Source organism: Macaca nemestrina, chromosome 14, assembly GCF_043159975.1.
Source record: "Macaca nemestrina isolate mMacNem1 chromosome 14, mMacNem.hap1, whole genome shotgun sequence".
NCBI lineage: Eukaryota > Metazoa > Chordata > Mammalia > Primates > Cercopithecidae > Macaca > Macaca nemestrina.
Genome location: NC_092138.1, coordinates 109,848,839 through 109,868,279, shown reverse-complemented (window position 1 = coordinate 109,868,279; position 19,441 = coordinate 109,848,839). Strand labels below are relative to the sequence as shown.

General features: G+C 54.9%; 2 protein-coding genes across 12 annotated transcripts in view; both read left to right on the top strand.

Annotated features, from left to right (window-relative positions):
• LOC105463955 (SH2 domain containing 3C) overlaps nucleotides 1-12,417 on the top strand; it is a 45,596-nt gene extending 33,179 nt beyond the window's left edge. For all 8 annotated transcript variants that reach the window (XM_011711450.3, XM_011711449.3, XM_011711453.3 and 5 more), the window contains 7 exons: nucleotides 1,609-1,733; nucleotides 5,038-5,573; nucleotides 7,182-7,297; nucleotides 8,159-8,330; nucleotides 10,075-10,186; nucleotides 10,529-10,735; nucleotides 11,810-12,417. In XM_011711450.3, the coding sequence (XP_011709752.2) occupies nucleotides 1,609-1,733; nucleotides 5,038-5,573; nucleotides 7,182-7,297; nucleotides 8,159-8,330; nucleotides 10,075-10,186; nucleotides 10,529-10,735; nucleotides 11,810-11,985 (1,444 nt within the window). In that variant the 3' untranslated portion in view covers nucleotides 11,986-12,417. The remainder of the gene's footprint in view (nucleotides 1-1,608; nucleotides 1,734-5,037; nucleotides 5,574-7,181; nucleotides 7,298-8,158; nucleotides 8,331-10,074; nucleotides 10,187-10,528; nucleotides 10,736-11,809) is intronic.
• Nucleotides 12,418-14,926: 2,509 nt separating this feature from the next.
• Nucleotides 14,927-19,389, top strand: LOC105463951 (torsin family 2 member A). 4 transcript variants are annotated; one of them, XM_071078369.1, is made up of 6 exons: nucleotides 14,941-15,484; nucleotides 16,002-16,267; nucleotides 16,532-16,612; nucleotides 17,353-17,528; nucleotides 18,217-18,344; nucleotides 18,629-19,389. In XM_071078369.1, the coding sequence occupies exons 1-6, from the start codon at nucleotides 15,334-15,336 to the stop codon at nucleotides 18,871-18,873; spliced, it is 1,047 nt and encodes a 348-aa protein (XP_070934470.1). In that variant the 5' UTR covers nucleotides 14,941-15,333; the 3' UTR covers nucleotides 18,874-19,389. The 4 variants fall into 4 exon arrangements, with proteins under 4 accessions (XP_011709744.1, XP_070934470.1, XP_011709742.1 ...); XM_011711440.3 differs by lacking the exon at nucleotides 16,532-16,612 and having other exon boundaries at nucleotides 14,954-15,484; XM_011711442.3 differs by lacking the exons at nucleotides 16,532-16,612; nucleotides 18,217-18,344 and having other exon boundaries at nucleotides 14,927-15,484.
• The last annotated feature ends 52 nt before the right edge of the window (nucleotides 19,390-19,441 follow it).

The following is a 19,441-nucleotide window of genomic DNA, read 5'->3' as shown; positions in this document are numbered from 1 at the left end:
CCTGCCCATACACCCAATTTGTAGATGAGGACATAGGCTTAAAGGGGGGAAGCTGCTTGCTAGAGAGTGGGTAGGATCAAGATTCGAACCCAGGTCTGTAGACTCTGCAGTCTGTGCCCCAAGTTTCTGTAGCTTCCCTGGCTATTTGCAGAGATCGGCTGTCCTGTGCCACCAGCACTTGGATAGGCCCTTGAGGCCCCATCTCCCGGGGGCTGGGTTGGGTGCTCCCAGTCAAGGAATTGATGAATGGATACCCTGTGGGCAGCAGCCACTTGGCCTGTGGTTTGGAGCCAGTAAACATAATGGTGCCAGGATCCACAGACCATGTGTGCCTGAGGCATCCTGAGCATAGTTGGGAGCAGTGAGGAGAGGTCAGGATGGTGGGCCTACTTCCTAAGGCTCCCCACTCTTCCTGCTAGCCCCTCTCCCCAGACCGTTCTCCAGGTCGGAGGAAAGATTCTGCTTATCAAGCTAAGGGCACTAGTGAGGAGCCGTGTCTGCCCAGAGAATGGTTGTAGTCGACTAATTTGCACAAAGGCACTCGTGGGGTGTTGAATTCTGGCCTGTACCTCCTTTCCCATCCCCTCCTCCTCAGGCAAGGAGAGGAACAGAGGAGCGTGAGAAGTGTTGGCTCAGCTGGGTGCCCCCAAGCCTCATCCTCAGGCTGCTCTAGGCTTCGTGGGAGGGGAAGCTGGGTAGGAATGGAGGAGAGCAGGGTCATGCGGAGGATACCGACTAGGAACTGGGCTGATGGCCAAGCACAGTGGCTCGTGCCTGTAATCCCAGCACTTTGGGAGGATGAGGTGGGCGGATCACCTGAGGTCAGAAGTTCAAGACAAGCCTGGCCAACATGGTGAAACTCCATCTCTACTAAAAATACAAAAAATTAGCCAGGCTTGGTGGCGGGCACCTGTAATCCCAGCTACTTGGAGGCTGAAGCAGGAGAATGTCTTGAATCCGGGAGGTGGGTTCAGCAGTTGCAGTGAGCTGAAATCACGCCATGGCACTCTAGCCCGGGCGACAGAGTGAGACTCCATCTCCAAAAAAAGAGGGAAGAAACCAGGCGTGCTCGCCACCAGGGTTCCTAGCTCTGCTCCTGACTCCCTATGTCCCCTCCCTCCTCTGGGCTTCAGGTTTTTTTGTACCTATCAGTCGGGAGGTTGGATTTGATAATCTCCAAGCCTTCTCTGCCTCTGAAGTTCAAGGTGTGGCCGGGCGCGGTGGCTCACGCCTGTAATCCCAGCACTTTGGGAGGCCGAGACGGGCGGATCACGAGGTCAGGAGATCGAGACCATCCTGGCTAACGCGGTGAAACCCCGTCTCTACTAAAAATGCAAAAAATTAGCCGGGCGAGGCGGCGGGCGCCTGTAGTCCCAGCTACTCGGGAGGCTGAGGCAGGAGAATGGCGTGAACCCGGGAGGCGGAGCTTGCAGTGAGCCGAGATCGCGCCACTGCACTCCAGCCTGGGCGACTAAGCGAGACTCTGTCTCAAAAAAAAAAAAAAAAAAAAGAAAAAGAAGTTCAAGGTGAAGAGGTGGGGGGGTCCCAGAGGCAGGCTGAGGCCCCTGACTTCTGGGCTCCCTGCCCATGATGGTATCTGCTCCACAGTACGTCGCTGCCCCGCCCTCGGGACTCCATCCGCAGCTGTGCCCTCAGCATGGACCAGATCCCGGACCTGCACTCACCCATGTCGCCCATCTCTGAGAGCCCTAGCTCCCCTGCCTACAGCACTGGTATGGCCCGCAGAGGGGGTGGAGCAGGTGGAGGGAACCTGTTGTTGAAGACTTTTGTAACCTATGTGTGGTTATGTATGTTTCCGCCTCTTTTCTGAGGCGAGACCTTTACTAAGAGCAATAATTGACGCTGGAAACCTGCTAGCAGAACTGTTGATATCAACATATAAGATGTATCCATGGATTGTTTATTTAGCAACTATTTATTTATTTATTTATTTTCGAGGCAGTTTTGCTCCTGTTGCCCAGGCTGGAGTGCAGTGGCGGGATCTTGGCTCACTGCAACCTCCGTCTCCTGGGTTCAAGTGATTCTCCTGCCTCAGTCTCCCGAGTAGCTGGGATTACAGGTGTCCGCCACCACACCTGGCTAATTTTTGTATTTTTAGTAGAGACGGGGTTTCGCCATGTTGGCCAGAGTGGTCTCGAACTCCTGACCTCAGGTGATCCACCTGCCTCGGCTTCCCACAGTGCTGGGATTAGAGGCGTGTGCCACCACGCCCAGCTAATTTTTGTGTTTTTAGTAGAAACAGGGTTTCACCATGTTGGCCAGGCTGGTCTCGAACTCCTGACCTCAGGTGATCTGCCCACCTCGACCTCCCAAAATGCTGGGATTACAGTCATGAGCCACTACGCCCGGCCTCTATTTTTCTCCATAGACTTTATTTTTTAGAGCAGTTTTAGGTTCACAGCAAAATTAAGTGGAAAGTACAGAACACTGTGCTTTTTTTTTTTTTTTTTGAGACGGAGTCTCACTCTGTCGCCCGGGCTGGAGTGCAGTGGCCGGATCTCAGCTCACTGCAAGCTCCGCCTCCCGGGTTTACGCCATTCTCCTGCCTCAGCCTCCCGAGGAGCTGGGACTACAGGCGCCCGCCACCTCGCCCGGCTAGTTTTTTGTATTTTTCAGTAGAGACGGGGTTTCACCGTGTTAGCCAAGATGGTCTCGATCTCCTGACCTCGTGATCCGCCCATCTCGGCCTCCCAAAGTGCTGGGATTACAGGCTTGAGCCACCGCGCCCAGCTTACACTGTGCTTTCTTATAAATATGAAGAAAGTTTCTATGTTAGAAACATTCCGGCCAGGCGTGGTGGCTCACGCCTATAATCCCAGCACTTTGGGAGGCCGAGGAGGGCAGATCACTTGAGGTCAGGAGTTCAAGACCAGCCTGGCCAACACGGTGAAACCCCACCTCTACTGAAAATATAAAAAATTAGCCAAGCATGGTGGCGCACACCTGTAATCCCAGCTACTTAGGAGGCCGATGCAGGAGAATCGCTTGAACCCGGGAGGCAGAGGTTGCAGTGAGCCGAGATCGTGCCACTGCACTCCAGCCTGGCTGACAGTGAGACTCTGTCTCAAAAAACAAAACAAAACAAAACAAAACAAACAAACAAAAAAAACTTCTGTGGCTCACGCCTGTAATCCCAGCACTTTGGGAGGCCGAGGCGGGCTGATCACGAGGTCAGGGGATCGAGACCATCCTGGCTAACACGGTGAAACCCCATCTCTACTAAAAATACAAAAAACTAGCCGGGCGAGGTGGCGGCGCCTGTAGTCCCAGCTACTCGGGAGGCTGAGGCAGGAAAATGGCGTGAACCCGGGAGGCGGAGCTTGCAGTGAGCTGAGATCGCGCCACTGCACTCCAGCCTGGACGACAGAGCCAGACTCCGTCTCAAAAAAAAAAAAAAAAAAAAGAAACATTCCAATAGGTCATTTCTGGAAAAAAATGAAAAGGATGTTTTCAACAGGCCATATTGTCCACGTGGCAGGCCAAGTGTCATGAGAGGGGGATGTCTTAGGAGGAACTTTTTTTTTTTTTTTTTTTTTTTTTTTTTTTGAGACGGAGTCTCACGCTGTTGCCCAGGCTGGAGTGCAGTGGCGCGATCTCGGCTCACTGCAAGCTCCACCTCCTGGGTTCACGCCATTCTCCTGCCTCAGCCTCCTGAGTAGCTAGGACTACAGGCGCCCGCCACCGCGCCCGGCTAATTTTTTGTATTTTTAGTAGAGACGGGGTTTCACTGTGGTCTCGATCTCCTGACCTTGTGATCCGCCTGCCTCGGCCTCCCAAAGTGCTGGGATTACAGGCTTGAGCCACCGCGCCCGGCTGGGAGGAACTTTTGCCTAGGGTGGCATTCCATTGAAGTCTTGCTGTCTTTATCAGTTGTCACAAATCCTTCCCTAAACACAGAGCCACCAACTTTGTCATAACTACAAACTTGATTTCAAAGCAATACCCCTGAGTATAAAACCTAAAATTCCTTGCCAGAATGACTTATTGGACAATTTCTAAGCAATCTGGTATAGTAAAGCAGCCCAGATGTCAAGACTTAAATCCTGGCTGTACTGCTTGCTGGCTCGGTGACCTTGGGCAGGTCAGTGCACCTCTCTGAGCTTCACTTTTCTCATCTGTAGAATGAGGATTATAAAAGTACTTACTTCATAGGACATTGAAAGGGTTAAATAGACTGAGGCACAAAGAAGGGTCTTGCAGGCACTAAGAGCTCAGTAAATATCGTCTTTGAGGTTTGATGATGGTTTTACCGTGGTTATGTCTCCAGCATGTTGCCAGCTCCTGGGCACACAATGTATAGCAACAAATCATTATTGCTAATTCAGGCCGGGCGCGGTGGCACCACACACCTGTAATCCCAGCTACTCTGGAGGCTGAGGCACAAGAACTGCTTGAACCTGGGAGGCGGGGGTTGCAATGAGCTGAGATTGTGCCATTGCACTCCAGCCTAGGCAACACAGCGAGACTCTGACTCAAAAAAAAAAAAAAATTAGCTGGGCGTTGTGGCACATGACTGTAATCCCAGCTATTCAGGAGGCTGAGGGTCAAGAATTGAAGAATTGCTTAAACCCAGGAGGTGGAGGTTGCAGTGAGCCTAGATGGCGCCACTGCACTTCAGCCTGGGTGACAGAACGAGACACTGACTCAAAAAAAAAAAAAAAAAAGGAAATAATTATTGCTAACTCGTTGAGAAACAATCGCGTGTGGCACAAGAAACTCCAGCAGATACTCAGCTTCCCTGGATCACTGAAGCTCCTCCAAGCAGTGGGTCCCCAAGGCTGCAGCAGCCTCAGGGTGGGGCCATGCAAACTCCTAGGTCCTGGTGATTTCAGAGCATCACCTGGGCTGGTCAGCTTGCCAGAGTCAGCTGGCCCTGGTCTCTGGTGATGCAGGGAGGTGGGGACATCACCTCTGTACTCCCTACAAGGAGTGAGGGAGCCTGCTCTTTGGGAAGGGGTGCGGGAATCTCACTTTGGTGGGGAGCTGCTATAAGGGGACCTCTCTCTCTTTCTGCAGTAACCCGTGTCCATGCCGCCCCTGCAGCCCCTTCTGCCACAGCACTGCCTGCCTCCCCTGTCACCCGCCGTTCCAGTGAGCCCCAGCTGTGTCCCGGAAGTGCCCCAAAGACCCATGGGGAGTCAGACAAGGGCCCCCACACCAGCCCCTCCCACACCCTCTGCAAGACCTCCCCCTCACCGTCACTCAGCAGCTACAGTGACCCGGACTCTGGCCACTACTGCCAGCTCCAGCCTCCCGTGCGTGGCAGCCGAGAGTGGGCAGCAGCTGAGGCCTCCAGCCGGCAGGCCAGGAGCTATGGGGAGAAGCTAAAGGAACTGTCAGAAAATGGGGCCCCCGAGGAGGACTGGGGCAAGACCTTCACCGTCCCCATCGTGGAAGTCACTTCTTCCTTCAACCCGGCCACCTTCCAGTCACTACTGATCCCCAGGGATAACCGACCGCTGGAGGTGGGCCTTCTGCGCAAGGTCAAGGAGCTGCTGGCAGAGGTGGATGCCCGGACACTGGCCCGGCATGTCACCAAGGTGGACTGCCTGGTAGGTGTTGGCTGTGCACTGGGGTGGAGGGAGCATCTCTGTTCTATGGGGCAGGGCAATGAGAAACTGGCTTCCAGATTCCCCAAGTACAACAGGTGGGCCTGGATTCTAGCTCCATGGCTGTCCTTTGCCTGCTGTGTGACTCTGGGCTGGTCATTTAGCCTCACTGGGCCTCCAGTTTCTCCTTTTAAAAAGCACATAAGGCCGGGGGTGGTTGCTCATGCCTGAATCCCAGCGCTTCAGGAGGCCGAGGCGGGCGGATCACCTGAGGTGAGGAGTTCAAGACCAGCCAGGCCAACATGGGAAACCCCATCTCTACTAAAAATACAAAAATTAGCTAGGTGTCGTGGGCACCTGTAATCCCAGCTACTCGGAAGGCTGAGGCAGGAGAATCACTTGAACCTGGGAGGTAGAGGTTGCAGTGAGCCGAGATCGCACCAGTGCACTCCAGCCTGGGCAACAGAACGACACTATTCAAAACACACACACACACCACACACACACACACACACACACACACACACACACACACACACGATATCCTTGCTTCCTCCAGATGTCAGTTTGGCTACAACTGGGCAGACCTGAAACCCAGTGGTCTCTGGCTCCCTGAGGCACTTGGGGACACTTCTGTAGTGTGCCATAGAGCCTCTTGAGGGTTAGCCAGCTTGTCCTGGGACTAGAAAAGGCCTGACTCTCCGCCCCCACCCCCTCTAGTGGACAAATAAGCAGAAATCATTACCTCCTCGGCCCATAAGTTGTCAATGCCCGGGCCTTAGCTGTGTTGAATCATTGAACACCTGAAGACCCCAGTTCTCTCTGTGCCTCAGTTTCTCCTTTCTTGGGAGAAATTGATCATCAGGTTATACTGGTCTCAGAGCGCGGGAAGCAAGAAAAGAGTCAAGGCAGAGATGTTGCTCCATGAAGAGTCCAGGGTGGCAGGGAGGACCCAGGTTCTAGGCCCAGTGTGTGACCTTGGGCAAGCCCATTCCCTGCCCGGGCTTCAGGTTTCCCTCTGCAATGGACAAGTATCCGGCTCTTAACCTTAACTGAAGAATTATTTATTTATTTATTTTATTTTTATTTTTTGAGATGGAGTCTCATTCTGTCACCCAGGCTGGAAGTGCAGTGGTGTGATCTCGGCTCACTGCAACCTCTGCCTCCTGGGTTCAAGCGATTCTCCTGCCCCAGCCTCCCGAGTAGCTGGACTACAGGCACACGCCACTGTACCCGGCTAATTTTTGAATTTTTGGTAGAGATGGGGTTTCGCCATGTTGGCCAGGCTGGTCACGAACTCCTGATCTCAGGCGATCTGCCCACGTCAGCCTCCCAAAGTGCTGGCATTACAGGCGTGAGCCACCCCACCTGGCCAACCTTAACTGAATAATATGCCAGGCACCTCTGGGCATTCTCACTTCACAGATGGGGAAACTGAGGCTCGTTGAGAAAGGCAGAGTCACTTGCTCCATATCAGAGGGTTAGCGGTGGAGCTGGAATTCAAACTCCGCCTTCCAACCAGGCTACCCACTTAGATAAAGCTCTCTGACTCCCAGATGGCTGGGGCCAGCCCTGACAGGATATTAATCAGCCCTCTGGGCGTCTTTGCAGGTTGCTAGGATACTGGGCGTTACCAAGGAGATGCAGACCCTAATGGGAGTCCGCTGGGGCATGGAACTGCTCACCCTCCCCCATGGCCGGCAACTACGCCTAGACCTGCTGGAAAGGTGAGACAGCGCCGGCACCCGGGGACTCTCGGGGAACCCCCGGCTACCGCACTCCCCGCTGTACGGGGCAGGTTGGCCAATCACAGCCTCAGCTCGGCTCCCAGGGCTCTGGCCACGCCTCCCATCCCATTGACCAATCGCAGCCCCTGATAACCCGCTGTAAGCAAGCTGATTTCCCAAAGACTGAATCCTGTATCTCCGCATTCGCCTTCCTTTCGCATCCCCTTGACCAATCATCCCCTTGACCATCAGCCCGGCCTCGCCTATCAGCTCGGGGTCCTCCTTGTTCATTCTTAAAACTGCTTTGCGTGGCCGGGCGCGGTGGCTCAAGCCTGTAATCCCAGCATTTTGGGAGGCCGAGGCGGGCGGATCACCTGAGGTCAGGAGTTCGAGACCAGCCTGGCCAACATGGCGAAACCCTGTCTGTACTAAAAATTAACAGGGCGTGGTGGCGCGCGTCTGTAATCCCAGCTACTCTTGAGGCTGAGGCAGGAGAATCGTTTAAGCCCAGGAAGCGGAGGTTGCAGTTAGCCGGGATCGAGCCATTGCACTCCAGACTGGGCGACGAGCGAGACTCCGTCTCAAAAAACAAACAAACAAAAACAACCAAACTGCTCTGCGTGACGCATCTCCCTGTTCACCCACAGCTCTGGCCCCGCCCCTGACTTATGCTGACCAATCAGAAGCCTGGGGCCTTGTTTGCCACGCTCTGGCCCCGCCCCCTTATCCCATTGACAGTTACAACCTCTCACGTTGGCTCCGCCCTCCGCCCCTCCCGGCCCAACCACAGGCAGCGCCCCAGGCCCGCACCCCTCACCCCTGCCCCTGAGCCCGCCGCCTCTTACCCCGCCGCTCTGACAGGTTCCACACCATGTCCATCATGCTGGCCGTGGACATCCTGGGCTGCACTGGCTCTGCGGAGGAGCGGGCAGCACTGCTGCACAAGACCATTCAGCTGGCGGCAGAGCTGCGGGGGACTATGGGCAACATGTTCAGCTTCGCGGCGGTCATGGGTGCCCTGGACATGGCCCAGGTACTGAGAGCCGCGCAGAGCCGGCATCCGGTAGACTGTCTGGAAGAGCCCTGGGGTGCCTTTGGGATGGCTGTGTATGGAGTCAGGAGGAGCTTTGGAGTTTCTAGGCACCATTGGTGAGAGTACCCGGGAGAACTGAGTTCTGCAAGTGCACCCACAGCAAGTTCTTCCCCTTCTCTGGGCCTCAGTTTCCTCGCTTGTAAAATAAAACGAATGAGGAGCATTATATGAGTTTAAAGAATAAGAATAGGCCGGGCGCGGTGGCTCAAGCCTGTAATCCCAGCACTTTGGGAGGCCGAGGCGGGTGGATCACGAGGTCAGGAGATCGAGACTATGCTGGCTAACATGGTGAAACCCCGTATCTACTAAAAATACAAAAAAAAAAACTAGCCGGGCGTGGTGGCGGGCGCCTGTAGTCTCAGCTACTTGGGAGGCTGAGGCGGGAGAATGGCGTGAACCCGGGAGGCGGAGCTTGCAGTGAGCCGAGATCAGGCCACTGCACTCCAGCCTGGGAGACACAGTGAGACTCCGTCTCAAAAAAAAAAAAAAAAGAATAAGAATAGGCCGGGCGCCGTGGCTCATGCCTATAATCCCAGCACTTTGGGAGGCTGAAGTGGGCGGAACACGAGGTCAGGAGTTCAAGACCAGCCTGGCCAATATGGTGAAACCCCGTTTCTACTAAAAAGTACAAAAAATTAGCCGGGCGTGGTGGTGCGCGCCTGTAATCCCAGCTGCTCAGGAGGCTGAGGTAGGGGAATCGCTTGAACCAGGGAGGCGGAGGTTTCAGTGAGCCGAGATCACACTTCTGCAGTCCACCCTGGGCAACAGAGTGAGACTCTGTCTCAAAAAAAAAAAAATAATAAAAAGAATAAGAATAAAGTAGTAACCATTTAGTGAGTATTTCCTATAGGCTAGGTAGTATACTAAGTACTTAACCAGCACTGATTCCTCAGAACCTTCTCATGAAGTAGGTGCCTTCAGCGTCCACATTTTACAAATGGACTGTTTGAGACAGAGTAGTCCTTGCCTAAGGTCACACGCTCAGAGGCTGAAAGAATTAGGACTTGAACCAGGTCTAGCTGACTTCACAGCTGAGCCTGCCTCTCCTATGCCTAATAAATAAGAACAATGGCCAGACGCGGTGGCTTATGCCGGTAATTCCAGCACTTTGGGAGGCTGAGGAGGGAGGACAGATCACCTGAGGTCAGGAGTTCGAGACCAGTCTGAGCAACATGGTGACACCCGTCTCTACTAAAAATACAGAAAAATTAGCCGGATGTGGTGATGCATGTCTGTAGTCTCAGCTACTCAGGAGGCTGAGGCAGGAGAATCGCATGAACCCAGGAGGTGGAGGTTGCAGTGAGCCGAGATTGCGCCACTGCACTCCAGCCTGGGTGACAGAACGAGACTCCATCTCAAATAAATAAATAAATAAATAAATAAATAAGAACAACAAGGTCCCAGAGGCAGTGTCCTGGGTTCAGCTCCCAGCTCTGCCACTTTCTTTTAGAATCACCTTGGGCAAGTCATTCCCCTCTCTTGAGTCTTAGTCCCCTAATCTGTAAAATGGGTTTTGTGAGAGCTTCATGGTAGACATGAAAAGCAGTCATCACTGTCCCTAGTACACGAAGGATGGCCATAATAATAATACTGATCCCACATCTGGGTGTCCACTCAGCAGGGCAGCAGGGTGGCCGCTGCAGGCCCTCTGCCTGGCTGGTCTCTCACAGTTTGGCCTCCCCAGATTTCTCGACTGGAGCAGACATGGGTGGCCCTGCGGCAGCGACACACGGAGGGTGCCATCCTGTACGAGAAGAAGCTCAAGCCTTTTCTCAAGAGCCTCAACGAGGGCAAAGGTACTTTCTTGTTGTGTGACCTTGGACAGGTTGCAGCCCTCCCTGGGGTCCCAGCATGGACAGGGATGAGAGCCTGGCTGAACTCTGTGCAAGCTACTTTCCCTGAGCTCACTGTCCCTGCTGGCAGCTGTGTCAGCCTTGTTCACATCCAGGCTGGGCCAGGGCTGCTGTGGGTTCAGTTGGGGGAATCCGAAAGGAAGGGTTTGTCCCAGGAGTCAGAAGCCCTTGAGGATCTCTGGGACCTCAGCCAGGCCGGTTCCCTCCTGCACCTCGGCTTCCGGGACTGCAGTGGATGGTGGGCACTACAGGATCTCTAAGGGCCTGCTGCCTTTCTCCCTGCAGAAGGCCCGCCGCTGAGCAACACCACGTTTCCTCATGTGCTGCCCCTCATCACCCTGCTGGAGTGTGACTCGGCCCCACCCGAGGGCCCTGAGCCCTGGGGCAGCACGGAGCATGGCGTGGAGGTGGTGCTGGCCCACCTGGAGGCTGCCCGGACAGTGGCACACCACGGAGGCCTGTACAACACCAATGCTGAGGTCAAGCTGCAGGGTGAGTGGCGGGTGGCATCTTCGGGGGCTTGCAGGCCTGGGCCTCCCTCCACCTGCCTCACTGTTTCCCTTTCCTCCAAGGCATCCATTCACATTTCTGCACTCCTCTGTCCTGCCCTGTCTCCCTGACCCCTTCCTCTTATGTCTTTTCTTTTCTTTTCTTTTTTTTTTTTTTTGAGACGGAGTCTTGCTCTGTCACCCGGGCTGGAGTGCAGTGGCCGGATCTCAGCTCACTGCAAGCTCCGCCTCCCAGTTTCACACCATTCTCCTGCCTCAGCCTCCCAAGTAGCTGGGACTACAGGTGCCTGCCACCTCGCCCGGCTAGTTTTTTTGTATTTTTTAGTAGAGACGGGGTTTCACCGGGTTAGCCAGGATGGTCTCGATCTCCTGACCTCGTGATCCGCCCGTCTCGGCCTCCCAAAGTGCTGGAATTACAGGCTTGAGCCACCGCGCCTGGCCTCTTTTCTTTTCTTTTCTTTTCTTTTTGAGATGGAGTCTTACACTGTCGCCCACGCTGGAGTGCAGTGGCACAATCTCAGCTCACTGCAACCTCCGCCTTCCAGGTTCAAGGGAATCTCCTGCCTCAGCCTCCCGAGTAACTGCAATTGCAGGCGTGGGCCACCATACCTGGCTAATTTTTTGTACTTTTAGTAGAGGCGGGGTTCCACCATGTTGGCCAGGCTGGTCTTGAACTCCCGACCTCAGGTGATCCGCCTGCCTCAGCCTCCCAAAGTACTGGGATTACAGGTGTGAGCCACCGCGCCTGGCCTAAAATTTATGTGTGTTTCTTAGGAAAGAATTTGGAACTTAACAGAAAAATATGAAAAAAGAAAAAAATCACCAAAAATCTGCAAACATATTTAAGATTAGTATTTTATGGTCTAGTCATTTTTAAATTATACGCTGCAAATAACAGGACAAAGATGCTAAACTACAGGGTCATGTTGATTCACAAACCTTGTTGGATCCCTGGAGGAGTTGAGGGGAGGTCCCTAACAGGGGGGGCCCTGAAGAATGCCAGGGCTCTGGACAGGAACCCCAGCCTCTGGCCTGACCCTGTGCCCCAACACTGCAGGGTTCCAGGCCCGGCCGGAGCTCCTGGAGGTATTCAGCACGGAGTTCCAGATGCGCCTCCTCTGGGGCAGTCAGGGTGCCAGCAGCAGTCAGGCCCGGCGCTATGAGAAGTTCGACAAGGTCCTCACTGCCCTGTCCCACAAGCTGGAGCCTGCCGTCCGCTCCAGCGAGCTGTGATCCCAGGGACGTTTCCCCTCTGCAGCTGCGGACAGCGTCAGGGGCAGAGGGGGCACAAACCTTTCCCCAGAGCACCCCAAGGACACTGTGATCAACCCGAGAATGTTCTGGGTTCAACTCAAGCATCTCCCTTGCACCTCCAGGGTCCTGCGTGGACCCTGGGTTCCATCCCACCTGCTACACGCTCACCAGGTCTCCGTTGAGGAAGAACAGGAACGCCGGTTCCCCCACCAGCTTTTGCTGCTCCCCTTCCTGCTGGGGTTCCCTGTTTTTGAGCCACGGGAGGCAGGCTGCTCACGCCTCCTCACTCTCCGTCTGTCCCTCACCCACACCAAGGCCTCCGTCTCACTGTAAATAAGTCTCTGTGTTCTGTAAATAGATGTACAGAAGCCATGTTATTTCTTTCATATAATAAACTTTTATGACTCTTTATTCTGTCTCTCGGGCTCCTGGGGTAGAAGGAAGCACCTTGTCTCAGGTGAAAGGTAGAACGTTCAACAAATGTTGTGAGTGAGTGGCGAGTATCTGGGGCCAGTGGCATGGGAGTAAGAAGAATTTACCAAGACAGTTGTAGGTAAAGAAAGGCAGATTTATTAGAGAAAGCATGAAAATGCATTGCAAGGTAGCGATGGGCAGGTCAGCAGAAGAGGAGCTGACTGTGAAGAGACAAAGCCTTGCTGTGAGTTTTTACGGGATGGTGTTTCCGCTGTGTGCTCAGCAGGGCTTTCCGCAGTACACCAAGGTTGCAGTGGGCTAACCTACAGGTGTCTGGTGAGAAGTTGGGCACAGGAGGGCTGTGTGACCTGAACCATCGAGAAGGCAGACATCTGGCTGGGCGCGGTGGCTCACGCCTGTAATCCCAGCACTTTGGGAGGCCGAGGTGGGCGGATCACGAGGTCAGGATATTGAGACCATCCTGGCTAACGTGGTGAAACCTCGTCTCTACTAAAAATACAAAAAATTAGCTGGGTGTGGTGGTGGACGCCTGTAGTCCCAGCTACTTGGGAGGCTGAGGCAGGAGAATGGCATGAACCCAGGAGATGCAGCTGACAGTGAGCCAAGATCGCATCACTGCACTCCAGCCCGGGTGACAGAGCGAGACTCTGTCTCAAAAAAAAAAAAAAAAAAAGGCTGACTTTGAGCTTATCTGCTTTCTCTTTTTGCTTTCCCCTGGTCCTATCAGCATGACTCATTTTCCCTAATCAGGACTTCACAACAAATACTTCTTCAGCACCTGCAACAGTCCAGATTGTGCCAGGAGCCAGGGTTACAGCAAGTATGAAAACCCAGTCCTTGGCCGGGCGCGGTGGCTCAAGCCTGTAATCCCAGCACTTTGGGAGGCCGAGACGGGTGGATCACGAGGTCAGGAGATCGAGACCATCCTGGCTAACACGGTGAAACCCCGTCTCTACTAAAAAATACAAAAAACTAGCCGGGCGAGGTGGCGGGCGCCTGTAGTCCCAGCTACTCGGGAGGCTGAGGCAGGAGAATGGCGTGAACCCGGGAGGCGGAGCTTGCAGTGAGCCGAGATCCGGCCACTGCACTCCAGCCTGGGCGGCAGAGCGAGACTCCGTCTCAAAAAAAAAAAAAAAAAAGAAAACCCAGTCCTTGCTCTCTGGGAGCTCACAGACCAGTGGGAGAGATAAACAGCTAATTCCAACCCAGTGCTCCTACCGCTTGCCCTGCCCCGGGATGCCATGGCAACAGTTCCCACAAATGCACAACCAAAAATCCGAGGAACTGGGGTGGAAGGGCTTATTGAAATCTATGATCCCAACTCCCCTCTGGAAGACTGATACCTGAAAGGAGAAGGGACTTTTCCCGGGTCACAGCAGCAGAGCGGGAAAGGCTCCACCTGGCTTCCCGGACCCAGACTTCTCTCCTTTTTTCTCCTTGATAGTGGAAACTACTCATTTTCTTTTTCTTTTCTTTTCTTTTTTCTTTCTTTCTCTCTTTCTTTTCTCTCTCCTTCCTTCCTTCCTTCCTTCCTTCCTTCCTCCTTTCCTTCCCTTCCCTTTTTGTTTTTTTTCTTTTTCTTTCTGAGACGGAGTTTCACTTATGTCACTGTAACCTCCGCCTCCCGGGTTAAAGTGATTCTCCCACCTCAGCCTCCAGAGTAGCCAGGATTACAGGCGCCTGCTACCACGCCCGGCTAATTTTTGTATTTTTAGTAGAGACGGGGTTTCGCCATGTTGATTCGTCCGCCTCGGCCTCCCAAAGTGCTGGGATTATTGGCATGAGCCACCGCACCCGCCCCAACTACTTCTTTCTTTTCAGGCTTTGATATTTGGCCCCCGAAGCCTTGGGGGGGGGTGTGTGTGTGTGTGTGTGTGTGTGTGTGTGTGTGTGTGTGTGTGTGTGTGACTGTGTTGAGGTTGGTAGGGACAGGGTCTTTGAGGTGGGCCATGAAGGCTGTTGTCTTGGTTCCCTTACTCCAGTGGGTGGGGGAGGTGGGCAACAGGGATCAAAACGAATCCAGGCCAAGCTGGAGGCCTGGGAAGCCTGTGCGCTGAACCTCAAACGTCTGGAGTCCTTTGCCTTCTGAATCTTTTGACCAAGAGAGGCTGATAACATGCAACCGCGCACTAGGGCTCTGGCAGCAGCCAGACTTGGGTTTAGTTCTATTGTTTACCAGCTGTGTGACATTGAGTAAAAGGCTTAACCTCTTCGGTCCCAAATGCCTCCTTATTAACATGAGGACAACAACAAAACCCATCTCCTAGAACTGATGCCAAGCATTTGGCCACAGTTGCTGCTAGGTGAGGGAAAGTCCTGTTTCATACACAACGGAATGTTGATAATCATTTATTGATCACTTTCAGAGCCAAACAATTTGTGTGCCTTTATCTCATTGAAACACCACCATTTCTCTGGATAGCAGATACTATTACCATATTATAAGTTATATAGACATTTAGCACTAATGGCACAGAGTAAGTGCTCACCAAAAACTGTTAGCAAGGGCACTTTTGTCACATAAAAGAAAAAAAGAGCATGGGAAAGGCGCTCTGCAAGGTGTAAGGTTCCGCACAAGTTTTTGCTGTAATTGTTACGTCGCCCTTTGTGGTCATAATCCTTTATTTATTCTTTGAGTTACTACGATGGTCCCCTAGTTACCGTGGCCATGGAAACGCGGCCCGCCGTCCCGGATTGGACGGTTCGCGGGTTCCCCCTGGAGGCCACCTTCTGGTCCTGCTGCGAAAAGACGGGGCCTGCCTTGGAGACGGGGAGAGGGGTGTCGGGAGTTGTAGGCGATGGGCGTGGCTGCTGCGGAGCGCTGCACGCCGGGAGTTGCAGTTCCCGGGCGAGGCAGTTGGCTGCTCCACACCGAGCTCGGGCCTCACCCGGATGGCGGCTGTGACGCGCAGCTGCCGGCCCTGGGGCTCGCTCCTCGGGCTGTTCGGGCTGGTCTCGGCCGCGGCCGCCGCCTGGGACCTGGCTTCCCTGCGCTGCAACTTGGGCGCCTTTTGCGAATGCGACTTCCGGCCCGACTTGCCGGGTGAGGCGCCAGGGAGCCCGGAGCGAGGGGCGGGCGGACGCGGGCGCGCTGGGAGCCCTGCTGGCCCCGGCCTGAGCCGCTGAGGACTCAGAGGGTGGGACCCGGGGGCGGGGCCGGCAGACTTGCGAGGGTGGAGGGTACCCGTTGAGGTCCAGGAGGCCCTGCCAACCTGGAGAGAGGCCTCAGCCAGCAGAGCCCTTTGGGGGAGATCTTGGGCCTCCCCGGAATGGCCTGGCCGTCAAGGGAGAAGAGCGCCTTGGGGATGGCCGGGGCCGGGGCTGACCTCGTTGACAGCTCGCATTTAGGGTTGAGTGCAATCTAGATGACCGCCTGGTGGGGGCGCTGCCGAGCTGAATCAGGCCCGAAGGTGGCTCTTTTCCGCCACAGACCCCAAGGTCCCCGTGCCATGTGCATAGACAGCTTGGACAAACGTAAGGACACAGGAGTCCAGACATGACGTTCCCCTTGAACCTCTGCCTTGGTGGGATGTGTCTTCACCATCCTCCTGTGGCCCTAGGTCTGGAGTGTGACCTCGCTCAGCACCTGGCCGGCCAGCATCTGGCCAAGGCGCTGGTGGTGAAGGCGCTGAAGGCCTTTGTGCGCGACCCTGCCCCCACCAAGCCGCTGGTCCTCTCTCTGCACGGCTGGACCGGCACCGGCAAATCCTATGTCAGCTCCCTGCTGGCGCACTACCTCTTCCAGGGCGGCCTCCGCAGCCCACGCGTGCACCACTTTTCTCCCGTCATCCACTTCCCCCACCCCAGCCACGTCGAGCGCTACAAGGTAGGCTGGATGCGTCCTTGACCACTGTTCTCCTCACCATGGGGTGCCACCCTAGGGAGTAAGTCCTGAGCCCAGACAGGGGAGTCACCTGCTCCAGGCCACACAGCTGCTGCAGCCCCAGCGCTCAGGACCCATCCTGCACAGAACTTGGGAAGGTGCCATTCTACCTGGCAGGGAGTACTTTGATTCCTTGGGGCAGTAAGGAACCTGGCAGTACCTACCTGCCAGGGTTGTTGTGAGGGACATGAGATTATATCATTGCAGATATTATTTATGGAGCACCTATGTTTGTCAGATAATCTGCACTGTTGTCTTGCTGGAAATCCCCCCAATTTGTGGCTCAGAGTAAGCATCGGGAAATACTGGCTCTTACTACTACTGTTGTTGATTGCAAGGTATCCTCCAGGCTGATCAGTTTCAGCTGTCAACACTGCTGTGTAGTTTCAGGGAGCAGGAAGGAGCCTTCCTCTTTTTTATTTTATTTTTTTATTTGTTTTTAATTTTTTTTTTTTTTGAGACGGAGTCTCGCTGTGTCTCCCAGGCTGGAGTGCAGTGGCGTGATCTCGGCTCACTGCAAGCTCCGCCTCCCGGGTTCACGCCATTCTCCCGCCTCAGCCTCCCAAGTAGCTGAGACTACAGGCGCCCGCCACCACGCCCGGCTAGTTTTTTGTATTTTTAGTAGAGACGGCGTTTCACCATGTTAGCCAGGATAGTCTCGATCTCCTGACCTCGTGATCCACCCGCCTCGGCCTCCCAAAGTGCTGGGATTACAGGCTTGAGCCACCGCGCCCGGCCGAGCCTTCCTCTTTTATAGAAAGCAGCAGGTGTCATGCAAGGAGCCCTGAACAGGGAAGTGGGAGGCTTGGGTTTGAGTCCCTGTTCTGCTGCTGACCGGCTGTGTGGCTTTGGGCGAGTCTCTGCCCCTCTCTGGGATACAGTTTCACCATCAGTCTCACTAAGAGGTTGGTGCTCTCTGGGAGACCACATCTCCCTAGAAAGGAGGTTAGTTTTTGGTTTGGGAAGAGGTCTGGGGTTGGGGGAGTTTCTCCAGCCCCCCCCTGGAACTCCCTGTCTCTCCCCTACAGAAGGATCTTAAGAGCTGGGTCCAAGGGAACCTCACTGCCTGCGGCCGCTCCCTCTTCCTCTTCGATGAGATGGACAAGATGCCCCCAGGCCTGATGGAAGTCCTGCGGCCTTTCCTGGGCTCCTCCTGGGTTGTATATGGGACCAACTATCGCAAAGCCATCTTCATCTTCATCAGGTGGGGCCCGGCTTTGCAGCGGGCACGGTGGGGGGCCACTTCACAGAGGTTCAGCTCTGCAGCCTTGGCCTGTGCTCCCAGCAGAATCCAATTCCCCGTGGACTTAGCTGGGCTTTCCCAGTGCCCCCCACCCTCTCAGAGATGACACTGTCATTCCGCCTGGTTGATTCCCTTTGGACACTCTCAGCCCATTCTGGGCTCAGTCTTTTTGATCACCACTTCCTTGTGGAAGCCTTGCCAGGTCGAGAACTTTTCCCTCTTTTGTGGTGAGGAGGACACAGGCCTGGGGAAAACAGGAACAGAGTTCTTGTCCTTTAGTCCCAGCTCTCAGAATCCTTGCTGCGTTTCCTCAGGCAGCATGGCTCCGCCTCTCTGAGCCTCTGTCTCTGCTTCTGAACAGCGGGGCCAATAATGATGCCCCGATATCTTCCTGGAAGTTTAGTGAGGGAAAGTCAGTTGAGGGACCCAAAAGCGTTTTGTAAACTGTAAAGTACATGGCATGTGTAGGTGAATTGCAGGGGCCGTGGATATGGACACCATGGAGGGGGAAGTGGAGCGTTTTCAGTGGGGTTGGCTCCTCCCTGCACCGGGCTGTGCTCCTGTCAGGTGGCAGCGGGGAGGCGAGGGTCCAATCCTGCCCTGCGCTAGTCCTTGTCTGAGTCTCAGCCTGGGTCCCCCATGGTTTTAGCAACACGGGTGGTGAGCAGATCAACCAGGTGGCACTGGAGGCGTGGCGCAGCCGCCGGGACCGCGAGGAGATCCTCCTGCAGGAGCTGGAGCCAGTCATCTCCCGCGCCGTGCTGGATAACCCACACCGTGAGTCTGGCTCAGCAGCGCCCCCCAGGCGGCTTCACCCCACGCCCAGGGGCCAGGCTTTCCCGGGGTCTCATGCTTTGCCCACTGACCTGCTAGTTCTGAGCCCGGCTTTGGCACTCCCAGCTCTGTGACCTTGGGTCAGCCTTACAGGCCCTGAGTCCTACACCCAGAAGGCGGCTGAGGGGACTGAGGCCAGCATCTTCCGTCCTGCCCCTGGGGGTTGGGGGCCAGCTTCTCCCCTCTTGTGAAGCACAAGGCCCCCTCCCCACCTGCCCTTCCTGCAGATGGCTTCTCACACTCGGGCATCATGGAAGAGCGCCTCCTAGACGCAGTGGTGCCCTTCCTCCCACTGCAGCGGCACCACGTCCGGCACTGCGTGCTCAACGAGCTGGCCCAGCTGGGCCTGGAGCCGAGGGATGAGGTTGTCCAGGCTGTGCTGGACAGCACCACCTTCTTCCCTGAGGACGAGCAGCTCTTCTCCTCCAATGGTTGCAAGACCGTGGCCTCTCGAATCTCCTTCTTTCTCTGACTCCCCGGGTGGTATCCTTGGCCCCTCTAATGGCCAGGCCATGCAGGAAAGGCCTGGGGCCTCTGTCACAGGAACCCAGCGCACCAAGTGAGATGAAGGGAGTGGCGGCTGGGCCACGGGACAGATGGCTGGGAAGGGCCCTGGCCTCTAACCTGGCTCAAGAGCATCTTGGCCCTGGCCACCTTCCCCAGGGAAACCCCTGGTCACCCCAGAACCTCACTGAGCCTTGACCTCGCCCTGCAGCCTGAGCCTTCTTACTGTGAATTATAACTCAGGGACTGTGGCTCGTGGCGGCGCTCCCTCCTCAGTCTGCCACCCTTGCCCCTTGCCTCCTTGGTCGGGCACCATGCCCCCTCCCCTCCACCCCACCCCCTGTGTCCGTTTCATCAAGCCAGGTGGAGCCTTCTCAGTTTCTATAAATGGAGGGACTCAAGTTGCCACTTGGGCCTGGTTTTAGAAGTTTTTAATTTTGTAAAAGAAGAGAACAAGTATAATAAACTCAGCTATGGGACCAGAGGACTGTTTGCTAAGACTTTTAATTGCTCTGGAAGGAGGCAGCTGGCTCAGT

What these genes read in the sequence shown, in the direction of transcription:
- LOC105463951 (XM_071078369.1), top strand. Translation starts at nt 15,334, where the DNA reads ATGGCGGCTGTGACGCGCAGCTGCCGGCCCTGGGGCTCGCTCCTCGGG. An exon ending in CCCCCAATTTGTGGCTCAGA is followed by an intron (nt 16,613 to 17,352) that starts GTAAGCATCGGG and finishes TCTCCCCTACAG; the next exon opens with AAGGATCTTAAGAGCTGGGT. An exon ending in CGTGCTGGATAACCCACACC is followed by an intron (nt 18,345 to 18,628) that starts GTGAGTCTGGCT and finishes CCCTTCCTGCAG; the next exon opens with ATGGCTTCTCACACTCGGGC.